The sequence below is a fragment of the Corylus avellana genome, chromosome 1, assembly GCF_965113065.1.
Source record: "Corylus avellana chromosome 1, dhCorAvel1.hap1.2, whole genome shotgun sequence".
Classification (NCBI taxonomy): domain Eukaryota; kingdom Viridiplantae; phylum Streptophyta; class Magnoliopsida; order Fagales; family Betulaceae; genus Corylus; species Corylus avellana.
Window position 1 is genome coordinate 21,655,382 of NC_142490.1, and position 12,839 is coordinate 21,668,220.

The 12,839-nt window shown below is 35.5% G+C and overlaps 1 protein-coding gene across 1 annotated transcript; it reads right to left on the reverse strand.

The window, feature by feature from the left end:
• Positions 1–10,015: 10,015 nt before the first annotated feature.
• LOC132171142 (cytochrome P450 710A1-like) lies at positions 10,016–12,249 on the reverse strand. The gene has a single exon (XM_059582380.2). It carries the CDS (start codon positions 11,895–11,897, stop codon positions 10,377–10,379), a length of 1,521 nt encoding a protein of 506 aa, XP_059438363.1. The 5' UTR covers positions 11,898–12,249; the 3' UTR covers positions 10,016–10,376.
• Positions 12,250–12,839: the final 590 nt, after the last annotated feature.

Here is a 12,839-nt window from a genome sequence, read left to right on the forward strand (position 1 = left end):
TGTTTTCCTGTGGATGTTATACAGCTGGAACAATTTGACCCGAGACCCGGAACTCGACTCGCAATTCTGTTGTTTGTTGGATTTGGATTTGGATTGGGTTTTGGTTTATATGTAATTTTTGTAAATCATATAATATAATAATAATAAATAGTTTTTGTCAATAAATTTTGAGTCCAAAAATATCAAATTAATAATAAATTTCATATTTTTTAAATTTTGATAAATACAATAAATTTAAAATTGGTTATATTATTTACGATTAACCCGGTTGGTGAGATACTTATGTGTGAAAATGTACTTGTATGTAAAATACAAGTGGCACATGTGGCCAAAGAGAAAATCATTTCATTCTATCCCTACAAAAAGAAAAGCCAGCAAAGATCCATATTCATAGGATCCTAAAACACTATTACAAAAGATTACACTGCCCTTAAAAAGATACTGTCCATAATAGATTTATATTGCAAAAGCTAGCGAGTGATTTTAGATTACCTGTTTATGTCATATTAAGAATGATATGGTTATTAAAATCATTATTTGATCAAAATTCAATAATGATCAATCAAAAGCTCAATAGTGATTTTAATAGCCACATCATTCTTAATAGGATACAAATAAGACACAAGTAAGCCACCTAGAATTACTCAAAGATAACACCTTTAAAAAATACATTCTTTTTTTTTATAAGAGTAATGATATTTCGAAAACAAATAATGCTGAAGTTATCCTTATATCCCTCTTGTACCCTTTCAAAACCGATATAACTTTTAAAATTATCAATTCATTAATAATTTATTACAAATTCAATGGTGATTTTAAAGTCACATCAGTTTTGGAGAGACACAATAGAGACATAAGGAGGACTTCTTACATTGTTCTTAGAATATTGCTACATTGCGTAGCAATGAAAATCTTTTTTTTTTTTTTTACAAGTGCTGATCCAATAGCTAATTTTCATTGTCATATCGTTACAGTTGTATGATAGTCGTATGGCTTCCAAAAAAAAAGAAAAATTAATAAATAATTTTCAATATCATGTCATCCTAGTTATACGTCAGTCACACAATAATCTACTAAATAACATTGCTAATACATGTTATGATCTATTGGGAATAAAAATATGAATAAAATTATATAGCATACTCTCATCTCATGACCATCTTATTGTGCTGAGTTATTGCTGGCGTGGCATTGTTAATTCACCTTTATCTTACATATAATTCAACTCATTTGAATCTCTCATTCAATCCAAGTCAAGTACAATCAAGTTCAATTTCTAATTCTAGAAGAGTCCAAAATAAAGTTTAATAGCTACTTTTTGTATTTTATTATCTCATTATCTTTCGTATGGTTATCATTATCATTGAATTTGAATTCATGTTGGTCTAGTTAAGAACCTAAAGTCATGATTAAAAGAATCATCCAGAAAAAAGTTGTTTTCAAACTTATCCAAATTAAAGTATTTATCACTTGTAGATTGCTAGCTTGCATGTCCTTATGTTGCACCCAATAAAGAGTGCTTAGGGTTTTATTTTATTTAAAATGGTAGGCATGAAAGATTAATTGTGATCGTTTTATTTTATTTAAAATGGTAGGCATGAAAGATTAATTGTGATCATCTTATTTGGATATGACCATAAGTAACATTTACGTAGTATAGAAGAGATTTAGACAATGAAAATTGCAGACACTTTATCAAATCTAACTAAGCTATAACTCGACCCAGTCCCACTTGAGCATAAAAAAAATTCAAAATAATTTACACTAATCAAGCATGAAGATTCATAATGCGAGATTCAAACTTATACCCTAATGTATGCCTAGGAAAAAAAAAAAAAAAAAAAACCGTGTCTTCTAGACGTGCAAAGTGGACCTTGAAGTCTTGATCCATCACAGATTCCCAAGAAAGACAAAATTCTGAGAGGTTTTGAGTGAGTGTAAATGTTTGACCAACCAAACCCAGGGGGAACTGAACTAAATCAAGCTTGAGTCCATATAGGATGGCCCATCACATAAAAAAAAAAAAAAAAAAATCTCTACCAACCAAATCCCAATTTAACCCACAGATTTTGTCATTTTCCATACATAGATCATCCCAGAAGTGCTTTCCAATTCTCTCCATCAATGTCAATGGGTCACAATGAGCAAAGAAAAAGATCAAGTAAAAAGGACACAGAAATGGTGTACACATTTTCTTTCTTACATTTTCAAATATACATTCTGTTGGCGGTAATAATCACTATTAAATTTAAATTTAATTATGAATTTATGATTTATTTAAAATTGAATAGTAATTTTTACCGCTATGTGAAAAAATATGTACTTACGAGTGTATTGGGATTGACATTATTGTACGGGATAATGAGGAAGTTGTTTTGGCTACTCGGAGCACTACAAAAAATTGTTTAGTAGAGCTTGTGGTAGCTGAAGCTTTGGTTGTTTGTCATATTGTGGAGTTTAGTAAGGAGATAGGCTTTTATGATGTAATTTTGGAGGGAGATGTCCTACTAATTGTCAGGGCGGTTAAAGCAAAGGGAAAGAATTGGATCAAAATTGGCCATTGAATTGATGGGATTAAAGAAGAATTGTGAGATTCGGGAGGATTGAACAAGTGAAGAGGGATTCGAGCTCATGAGCAACTCACTATTTAGCTAGAGAGGTTATACTGTGTGTTATAAATAAGGTTTGGGTTGAAAAAATCTTAATTTGTATCTATGGTATTGATTGGTGTTCTATCAATAAAAATGCAATCTATGAAAATAATAAACAGCGTAGAAATAAGAGTACGTATAATATTTTTACGTGAAACGGAGCCAACGAAGCCATATGTAATGTACACTTGGACCAATCACAGCACACCACGCTATCATGTTTGTGTCCTTCTCATCCATTTTCTTGAAACTGATTATCAATCATTTTCTCCCATGTTATAACATGGATAAAATGGTCACAACCCAACTGTCAATGAGCCAAAGTTATCCTCAATTGATGGAAAATAAAGCTATCCTGTTAAACAAACCCATACCATAACTTTAGTTTGAATAGTTGATTTAAATAAACAATTTAAAAATTGTTAGGTCAACTTGACCTAATAATACTTGATGTGAGTCTAATCCGTGACGGCAACGTGGGAACAGACAACTACGTTTGGCAAGGGGAGGTCCAGCACTGTAGCTGGAACGGCACTGTTCCAGCTATAGTGCAGAGTTGACATTTGGTCAGCTTTTTTTTTTTTTTCTTTTTAATAAAAAAAAAAAAAAAAAAAAAAAACAGAGGGAAAAGATGAGGTGGTTCCAGCCACCCCTTGGCCAAAATGGGGTGGCCGGACCACCCCATTTTTGGCCAAAGGGGTGGCTGGAGCCACCCCCTGGCCGATCTGGGGGTGGTCGAACCACCCCCGTGGCCAAGGGGGTGGTCCGGCCACCCCCTTGGCCCAAAAAAAAAAAAAAAAAAGGATCGGTGCATTTGGGGGTGGCCGGACCACCCCCAAGGGGCTGGGGGTGGTTTCGGCCACCCCATACGGCCGTATGGGGTGGTCCGAAACTACCCCAGCCCTTTGGGGGTGCTCCGGCCACCCCCAAATACACCCCTTCCTTTTTTTCTTTTTTCTTTTTTTGGGCCAAGGGGGTGGTCCGGCCACCCCCTCGGCCATGGGGGTGGTCGAACCACCCCCAGATCGGCCTGGGGGTGGCTCCAGCCACTCCATCGTTCTCCTCCCTCCTCTTTTTTTTTTTTTTTTTAAATATTTTGCTTTGAAAAAGAAAAAAAATTAAAAAAAAAAAAAAAAAAAAAAATTCAAGTGGTGTCAGACAGCACTGTAGCTTCCAGCTACAGTGCTGGACCTCCCCTTGCCAAACGTAGCTGACGACATCGAGGAAGCGAATGGCCCCAAATCCCAATGTTAACAACATTGGCCACGTAATCGAGGATTTCAAAAGTCAAAAAGAGTAATTCGATCATCACCAACTAGTCTTTGGAGGTAGCCTGCTTACCTCCGACGACAAAAGAAGGTGGTTTAGGCACTATGGCCGATGACACATCAATTTTTATTATTTATTTTAAATAAAGAAAACCCAAATTAAAACTAATGCAACCCATGCAATACTCCATGCATTGCCCGATATCTCAATCCCTACCAAGACAATTAAACAATGATTAAAAGAATGGTTATACTGCTGTCCATGTGATAAAGGAAGAAAGAGATAATATCATTGTAACATATAATATTGCTAGTGCTATCAGAAGAAAACAATTTCAATAATTAAAGAAATAAATGCAAATAAATAAATAAGCAAGCAAACAAAAAAGTGACATTGATAATCATTCTGAAATCAAATATAAAACTAACTTTTTCTTTTTTCTTTGAAAGCGATATTAAAATATTTCAAAACACTTATCAAATATAAACTTGGTTTTTCACCCGTCCTTGGTCTGATCCGGTTGAAAAGTATTTAGAGAATTGTAAAATGGACATAATTTTCTTCTTAACGGGTCGGAGAAAGTTTTTATAACTATGACTTTATAGACTTAATAACCGCTAAGACGATTAATCAGTTAGGGCGGTATAGTTGTGAGTAGCAGTAGTAGAGTAAGCAGAGGCGGTTAAATAACCGCTAACCGCCTACCTTTATATATATAAACACACATACACAATAATATAGCAAAACAATGTGATTTTGGCTTTTAATACCAAAATAACGTCGCCAAACATAAATTATAAAATCATCTAAAACATGCTTGGAAAATAGGTTCAAATTGGTCCTAAAAGGCCCATACTTAATCGATGGTAACCACCGTTACAACCTTATTTACAACTCAGTTCATAAAATTGATGTGTCTCTTAATACGTGATAAAAATAAATAAATAAAAAATTGATTTTTCCATGTTCAAAGAACGTACAACAATTTTATAAATTGAATTCAATAAAATTTCTTCAAAAAAGAATAGATCAAAATCTTTGACAAATATAAAAGAGTTTCTATAAAATTTATCTGTATACTTCTCATAACTTACTTAAAATTATTAACAATTTAAACAAATCTCGATCCCCAAAGACACGTCATGTGTATTTAGACAAAACTCTCAAAAAAAAAATTTTTCTTTTCGAATTATAAAAGATAAAACTCGTGCAGCCAATCAAATGGATGAAAGGCATGCATGCATTGGGAAATACAATATTAGCTGACAACAAATATTCGGATTCAATGACCCATCAGAAATAGACCGCCTTGAAATGGAGCACCCAACTAATCAAATTCCATTGTTATGCTACAAAACGCACACTTCACCCTATGTATAATCTTGTCCGACCCGGTTCAACTGCACTGCCCCATGGGCATTGGGCATGCCATGCAACAGATGAGTCCCCGCTGGAATGACACGTGTCACTCATGCATCCACTCTAATTTTCCCCGTATTTATTGCAACATTTTTGAAGGGACCAATAATTAATACTTACCTACACACACAAAAATAAATAAATAAATAAATAATAATAATACTTGAGCAACAGAGAAAATATTTTATTTTATAATATTTATTATGTGATAAGATAAATAATATTAAATCTAGATTATAAAATGTTTCTTTCTATTTTACTCAAAAAAATAAAAAAAAATAAAAAAATCCATCCTCAAGATGAACCTCATCCTGATTTCGGAACTTCTATAAAATAAGCTTTTCTCATTCAATTATATTCAACATGCACTCACAAAATGTATATATATATATATATATATATATTCAACATGCTGAAATTTACGTAGGATCTTAGGCCTTAGGGTCCACTAGAAAAGAAACAAAAAAATGAGGATCTACTAATATAAACTAGTTAATGTATTACGTCCTTCGATTAAGTGATAAGGGCAAGTGCCAAGCTGCGAAAGATTTCATTAGAATAAAAGGTTAAATAATAAAACACTCTATAGGGTTCGAACTTTTTTATTTTTTGTCCTATATGTGGTTTTAAGAAAAATTATAAAACTTTAAAATATTGGAAATAGAAAAAAGCTCAAGGGCCACTTCTACCCCTGTTTATAAGGAATTAGGATCGTTTTCAGTTCAAATTCAACTTATATCAGTTAGTTATATTTGAATGGTATTTTTGTCAACTTAAAAAATAAAAAGACAAAAATATCCTTAGGTTCCCTTTATAATAAGATTTGAATGGGAATCAACCCATTCTTCAAACATTAATAATTAGGAGAGGTTGGCTTTGGACTTAAAGGCCGGATTGGATTTCTCTAAGGGTGGGCAAATTAACCGTTACCGTTTAACCGGCCTTCTACCGGCTTCGACCGAACCGATATAAACCGTAGCCGATATGCCGATATCCTTATCGGTTAAAAAAAGTATACCGGAATTCGGTCCGGTCCGGTTAAGCGGTTCTTATCGGTTAACCGGTTAACCGATAAGAAACCGGATTTTTTTTTTATTATTATTATTATTTTTTTTTATTATAATGGTGTTGCCCATGACTTATTTTCCTTTTGCTAAGTGACTTTAATTAGTTAATACTTTGTTTATTATTCATTAATGAATTTTATTTTAATTTGGGTTTGGGTAGGTTTGATGTTTTTTTTTTAAGTGATGGCATTTGATGAGATTTCTTTGTCTTTGGTAAAAGCATTTTTCATTAACTAGTTTTGCTAATCTAATTAGCATTCATTGTGTTAATTAGTCCATTTGCTTTGGAAAAATGTATTTTATAATATTAAAAAAAAAAAAAAAAAAAATTGAAGTGGATCAATATAAAAAAGCTTCAATTTTTAGCCCAAAAAACAAATATTTGGGTCCCAACAAAAAGTATTTGGTCCCTAAAACAACTTATTTTTAATAAATTATTTTAGCCCAACAAAAAGTATTTGGGCTCTCAAAAGTCAAAAAAACTCATTTTTGGTTTTTGGCCCAACAAAATAAATCAATATAAAGCTATCGGTTAAATCGGTTAACCGGTTTAACCGGACCATTTAACCGTGTACCGTTTTAACCGAAATTATCGGTTAAAATTCTTATTGGTTCGGTATCGGTTAATAAACCGTTTAACCGAAAATTATCGGTTAATAACCGATAAGGTCCTTAACCGGACCGTTTTGACCGATACCCAGGCCTAGATTTCTCTTCACTTTTTTTATTTTTTATTTTTTTAAAAAGGGTTTATTCTAATAAGTTATAACAGTTGAAAACGTGTCTAGAATGATGAAAGATGGTCTAATCCAGCAAAAAAGGCAAACGGCGACAAAAAAAATGGCCAAAAGATACAGCAGGTGTGGTGGGTAGGTGGCCATGTCATGTGCGTGCGCGTGCGCTTGCGTTCGTGTGTAACGAATTGTAAACATCCTTTTTGCCACCGACAGGGACAACCGGACAAGGATACTTTGTATTTAACTTTAAATAGAAAATAAATATTTTACATAATAATATATTTCTTCTTTATTTCGTTTGATGAGGTGGACCAGGCGGTCACAATGTTACTTTTTTTTTTTTTTTTTTTTTTTTTTTTTTTTTTTTAAATAATGTCACAACATTAATTGATTATCCATTTATCCTAATGGGACTTTTTGTTTTTGTTTTTGTTTTTTTTTTTTTTTTTTTGTTACGAAATGGCCATTGATGAGCCTTTGTGTTATTTAGGGTGCGTTTGGGAGTGCATTTTTTAAAAAATAATTTACGATTTTAAACCAAATCGCAACTTTAGGGTGTTTGAGATTGCGATTTTAAAAACGCAAATTTTAAAATCGTAAAAAAATCTGCGATTTCCATAAGCTGATTAGAGGGTGCTTATTTGAAAAAGTGCGAATTTAAAACAAAATCACGATTTTTATTAAAAAGATATTTGGCGCAATAGTTACCTTTTTTAGAACGGGAATGAAAAAAATACCAACAATACCCACCTAAAATATATTAAAACCCTTCTTTTCTCTCTTTTTTTTCTTCATCATCTCTGTCTTGTTCATCCTTATTGGTAATTTGATTATGAAACCGCAATTATATGTTAATGTTATCCAAACACTCAATTGATAAAAAAAAGTACTTTAAGTATGTTTTACCAAACGCCTGTGCGATTTTAAAAACGCAATTTTTGAAGTCGCACTCCCAAAGGGGCCCTAAGAATTGGTAATACTGAGGTCATTTTCGCCCATTAAAAAAGAGTTACATGTTTTCAATGCCTATCGAAAATAATGTGATCGAAAACAAGTGAAACATCTTTTATTAATTTTGATATTTTATTTTGATTTTAAATGAATTGGCTAATATCTAATTAGTTATAGTAAATGGGTATTTTTGTCTTTTCACTTTTTGATGGGACAAAAATACCTCTCCACTATAAGATATTATCCAATTCATTTGAAATGGAGAGGAATCTTAATTCTCTTTAGGAGCCAGAGATTATGAGTTATAATAAATATCAACTTGATAAATATTAATTAAAGAAAACTACACTTATTTTCTTGATTCTATTACCTTCATTGTAATGTTTCATCACTCTTGTCCTTTTCGGTCCTTCTCCATCTTTCTTTTTCTAAAATTAATTATTGGATTGGCTTCACCTAGATGGATCCTACAAATTTAATTGTTGCTTTTTCTTTTTCTTTTTTAAATATATAGAGAAGGACAATAGTACATGTTGTAGCATTTCTCATTTTATTTTATTTTTAATTTGTTTCATGTACTCTATTAATCTACTACCATTTATGTTAATTTTTTTAATGTTAAATCCTAACATATGAAGGGTATAATAGGCATTTCATGAGTGGAAATTTGATAACATGACAACAAATTCAGGGAAAAAATAAAATAAAAGAAAGCAAAAGATCCAAAAAAAAAAAACAAAGAGAGACAAAAATAATTAAAAATAAATAAAAAATTGATATACAACTACCTACAGCCAGGCAGTGGGTCTAACCTGACCCACAACTAACCCATGTCTAGGATGTGGGTTCGCACGTTATGCTTGTTGTATGACTTTAACAAAAATTATAACAGAGGGGAGACATTGTTACCTTAATGATAGATTGGTAAGGTACATTAAATAAATTGAAAAATTAGAAAAACGTTAAAATAGGGTGATAGATTTAAGTGATTAAATATAGTTTTTCCGATTAATAATTAAAAACACATGAAGCAAAACATTCTATATTGAATAAGGACAAAGTTTTCTTCTAAACTGGGTTGGAAGAATTTTCTTCAATTTAGTTTATAAAAGTGACATTTGTCCTTTTTTTAAATAACATGTGAGATGCACATATGTTTTTAATAAAATTTATTTCAATCGTACTTGCCTACTTGGCTTCTCCACCCCATGACTAAAAGTTGCAAAGTTCACCGCCAATTTCAAACTTATCTTTCACAGAGATAGCAAAAGATATGGACGTGTGACCTTTCTCTTTATGAAGACTTAATTGTTTCTCTCAAATTATTCGGCGGAGACTTTTCCATTATATAAAGAAAAATACAACACATGGCATACATAAAGTCTTATGAGGTAGACGTTACAGGAAGACGAGTAGATGTGAAGCTCTTGGTTTCTTGTGTCCTTTACACTCTCCATCTAAAATTCACAACCACGGTCCACGACCCTAAAGATTTTGTCATTGATTACGTGTCATTTGTTAAAATTGTTAAAAAAAAAAAAACACTAACAAACTTGGTAAGCATAAAGTAATTGATATATGTAGTAATTTGAGGTTTAAATTAATTATTAATAATTTGAAATATGCCTTCCAAATAAATGGTCAAACCATTCAAATTTATTTAAACAAATTAAACTCCCACATAGTATTAGTATATTATCCAAATTGATAATATAATACTCATCCGATAACCATAAAGCAACTTGGTTTGACTTCTACCCACCAATCAAAAGCAATGAAATGAAACAGTCTTGTCAGAATCTAACAGCGCCCAAATTGCTTTAATCGAAGGTTCGGACATGGAGACAACTTTCTCCGTTTCTCGTGTCCTGACAAATGGCATGCGTGCATGGGGAGCCTATTCTAATTCCATTTGCATGGGCCCCACCAAATATACAAAGAATTTAAAAAATAAATAATTGTGATCTAAAAAGAGAGAAATCTTATTAATTTTTTTTTCTTTCCCACACCAACCTAATTATCCACCAATCACTAATCCACACAATTGTTTCAAAGAATCCTAACCGTCTCCATCGGCTCTGGACGCACAAAACTTGAAAAAATACAACACAAAAAGATAGGAAATTCCTGGACCAATCCACCCTTGAGCAACGTGGCAAACAACGAAATTACCATTCCCCCCTTCCCCACAAAATAAAGACCTAGATGGTGTTTACAAATGCTTAGAAAAATAGAAAAGTGAAAAGAAAATAATGTTCGGAGGGGCATTTTAGATATTTTCATCAGTCCAGTGAGAGATTCGGGTACTGTGCGCACCGTTTCGAGAGGAAAACCATGCAGTCGTCTTTGGGGCAAATGGTGGGGATGTAGGCGATCTCGTCGCAGCCGTCGGTACGGTGGCGTTTAAAGTCGAGCAACGTGGCGAACATCGCGATGAAAAGGACGAGGTGGTTCAAGGCGTACCTCTGACCCACGCACAGGTGGGCCCCGGCCCCGAAGGCCAGGAAGTTCCGCTTGAAAAGCCGGTCCTCCTGGCGCTCATCGGAGAATCTGTCCGGGTCGAACCGGTCCGGCTCTGAGAAACCCTGGAACGACGACTCGAACACCGAAGGGAACACGATCGTCCCCTTGGGGATCGTGTACGTCTCCGTCAGCGGGAAGTCCACCGCAGCAATATGAGGCACCATGGTCGCCGGAGCTCGGTACCTCACGACCTCACGCGCCACCGCATGCGTGTACTTCATCCGCCCAAGCTGGTCGGCGGTAATCAGAGAATCCGACTCCGGCGACCATATCGACTCAACCTCCTCCCGAACCTTCGCGAGCACCTCGGGATGCGAGTCGAGGAGGGTGACGGCCCAGAGCAGCGACGAGGTCGAAGCGTCCTGAGCCGCGAAGAGGAAATCGAAAAGGTAACTGCCGATCTCGAGGTCGCTGGTGTACTCCGGCGGCGGAGATCCGGCGGCAGTAGCATCCGCGAGCTCCCTCATCGTCTCCTGCATCCAGAAATCGATGAGGCACGAGGGTTCCTGCCGCCCCTTCTCCATCGTCGCTTTGCTCTGTTCCGCACAGACCGCCAGCGTCTTGACCAACCGGTCAACGCCGAGCCTCGCGTTCCGGAAGGCCGTACCGGGCAGGTCGACGGGCAGCGTCATGAGGCCGACGTTGAAGAGGTTGTAATCGAGCTTGAACCTTTCTCGGGCCTCTCGGCCCAAGTAAGGCCCAACAAAGACGGTCTGTGAAGTTTCCAGATTCATGTCACGTGCGAGAAATCTAAGCGCGATCGGCACATTCTTTCTCTGGGAGGCGAGCCCCTCCCAATGAATGAGGTGGCGGAGAATAATGATCTGCTGGAGCGAGGTGTAGGTGGAGAGAGCTCTGGGGGTGAAGTTGGGAGCGATCCGACGGCGGAGATCCTTGTGGTGCTGGCCCATCATGTAAATAAGATTGTGGTCGCCGAAGAGCTTTTTCCCGAACGGGTGGCCCACCAGGAGGAACCCGTCGGGGCGAACATTGGCGAAGACCCGGTGGGAGAGCTCGGTGTCGCGGATGAACAAAATGAACCTGCCGATGACGTAGTTGGCGGAGAAGCCGCCGGCGGATGAGGTGGCGAGCGCGGACTGGAGGTCCCAGAACTTGGTTGGGTGACGGACCAATGAGACGGCGTTGCCGAGGAAGGGGAAGACGAAGGCGGGGCCGGGAACACCCTTTTTTTTTTTCAAGTAAGAGATCTGCTCCAGGAGTAGAAGAATCACGAGGAAGGAAAAAAGGTAAGGGGCGAGAGAGGTTAAAATGGAGTTCATGACCTTTTTCCGTTGTCTTTTTTGGGTGGTGGTTAAATTAGTTGTATTTTGAGAACCAGAAGGGAAAGAGAAGAAAAGGAGAGGGAAATGCCGAAATAGGTGTATGTATATTGGGATATATATGTACAAAAATATATTTATAGGGGGGTTTGAGTTGTCAAAAAAGGAAGGCAAAAAGGGTCAGAACCCAATGGTATGAAATGGAGGAGGGAGGGAGGTGGAAGTACACCTCTGTGAGATAAGAAGAAAATAGGACGGCGGAGAGTGGTGGGACAGAAAGCCAGCTACGGAAGAAGATGAATGACGTGGAGGATTGAGTCTGCTGGGTGACAAGCAATCAAGCATTATTTATAGGCACATTTATTTCTTTTTTAATTTTTTTTAATTTTTTAATTTATACTTTTTCTTTTGTGTATATATATATATTATAATTTATATTTTTTTTTATGGGTAAATGTATAATAAGTCTTTAAATCAAAGCGTAAAATTAATAACAATCTCAATTTATTTATTATTTTTTTTTTTCAATTTTAACTCATTAGCTCAATCGAAAAGATGTCATAAATCCCTCTGTTATATTTCTCCTAATTTTCTAACGTCTGTCCATCCATTCCAAAACGAATCATTTTTCCCAGTGATAAAAAATGAATATACTAAAACAGAGGAAGTTCTCAAGCGATTAAATTGAAGGTTGTTTATGGAAAGATTAAGAGCCGGTACATTTGGTTGCGGCCATGGAACAAATGAGTGTTATATTTCATCACTCACAAATGGGGACATGGTTTGAGCAAATAGAGAAGGAGGTTTGTTTAATGGATCTGGGTTGGAGTTTCAAACTTGAAAAGTGTAAACTAATTTAAGATAATTGTTAATTGCACGTTAATATCTTATTACCTGATTTTATGTACAAGTTGATTTTTATGTGCGTTAGTAGCGTAGACA

Bases quoted from the DNA above. Each gene is read 5' to 3' on its own strand.
- LOC132171142 (XM_059582380.2), bottom strand. From the start codon at position 11,897: ATGAACTCCATTTTAACCTCTCTCGCCCCTTACCTTTTTTCCTTCCTC.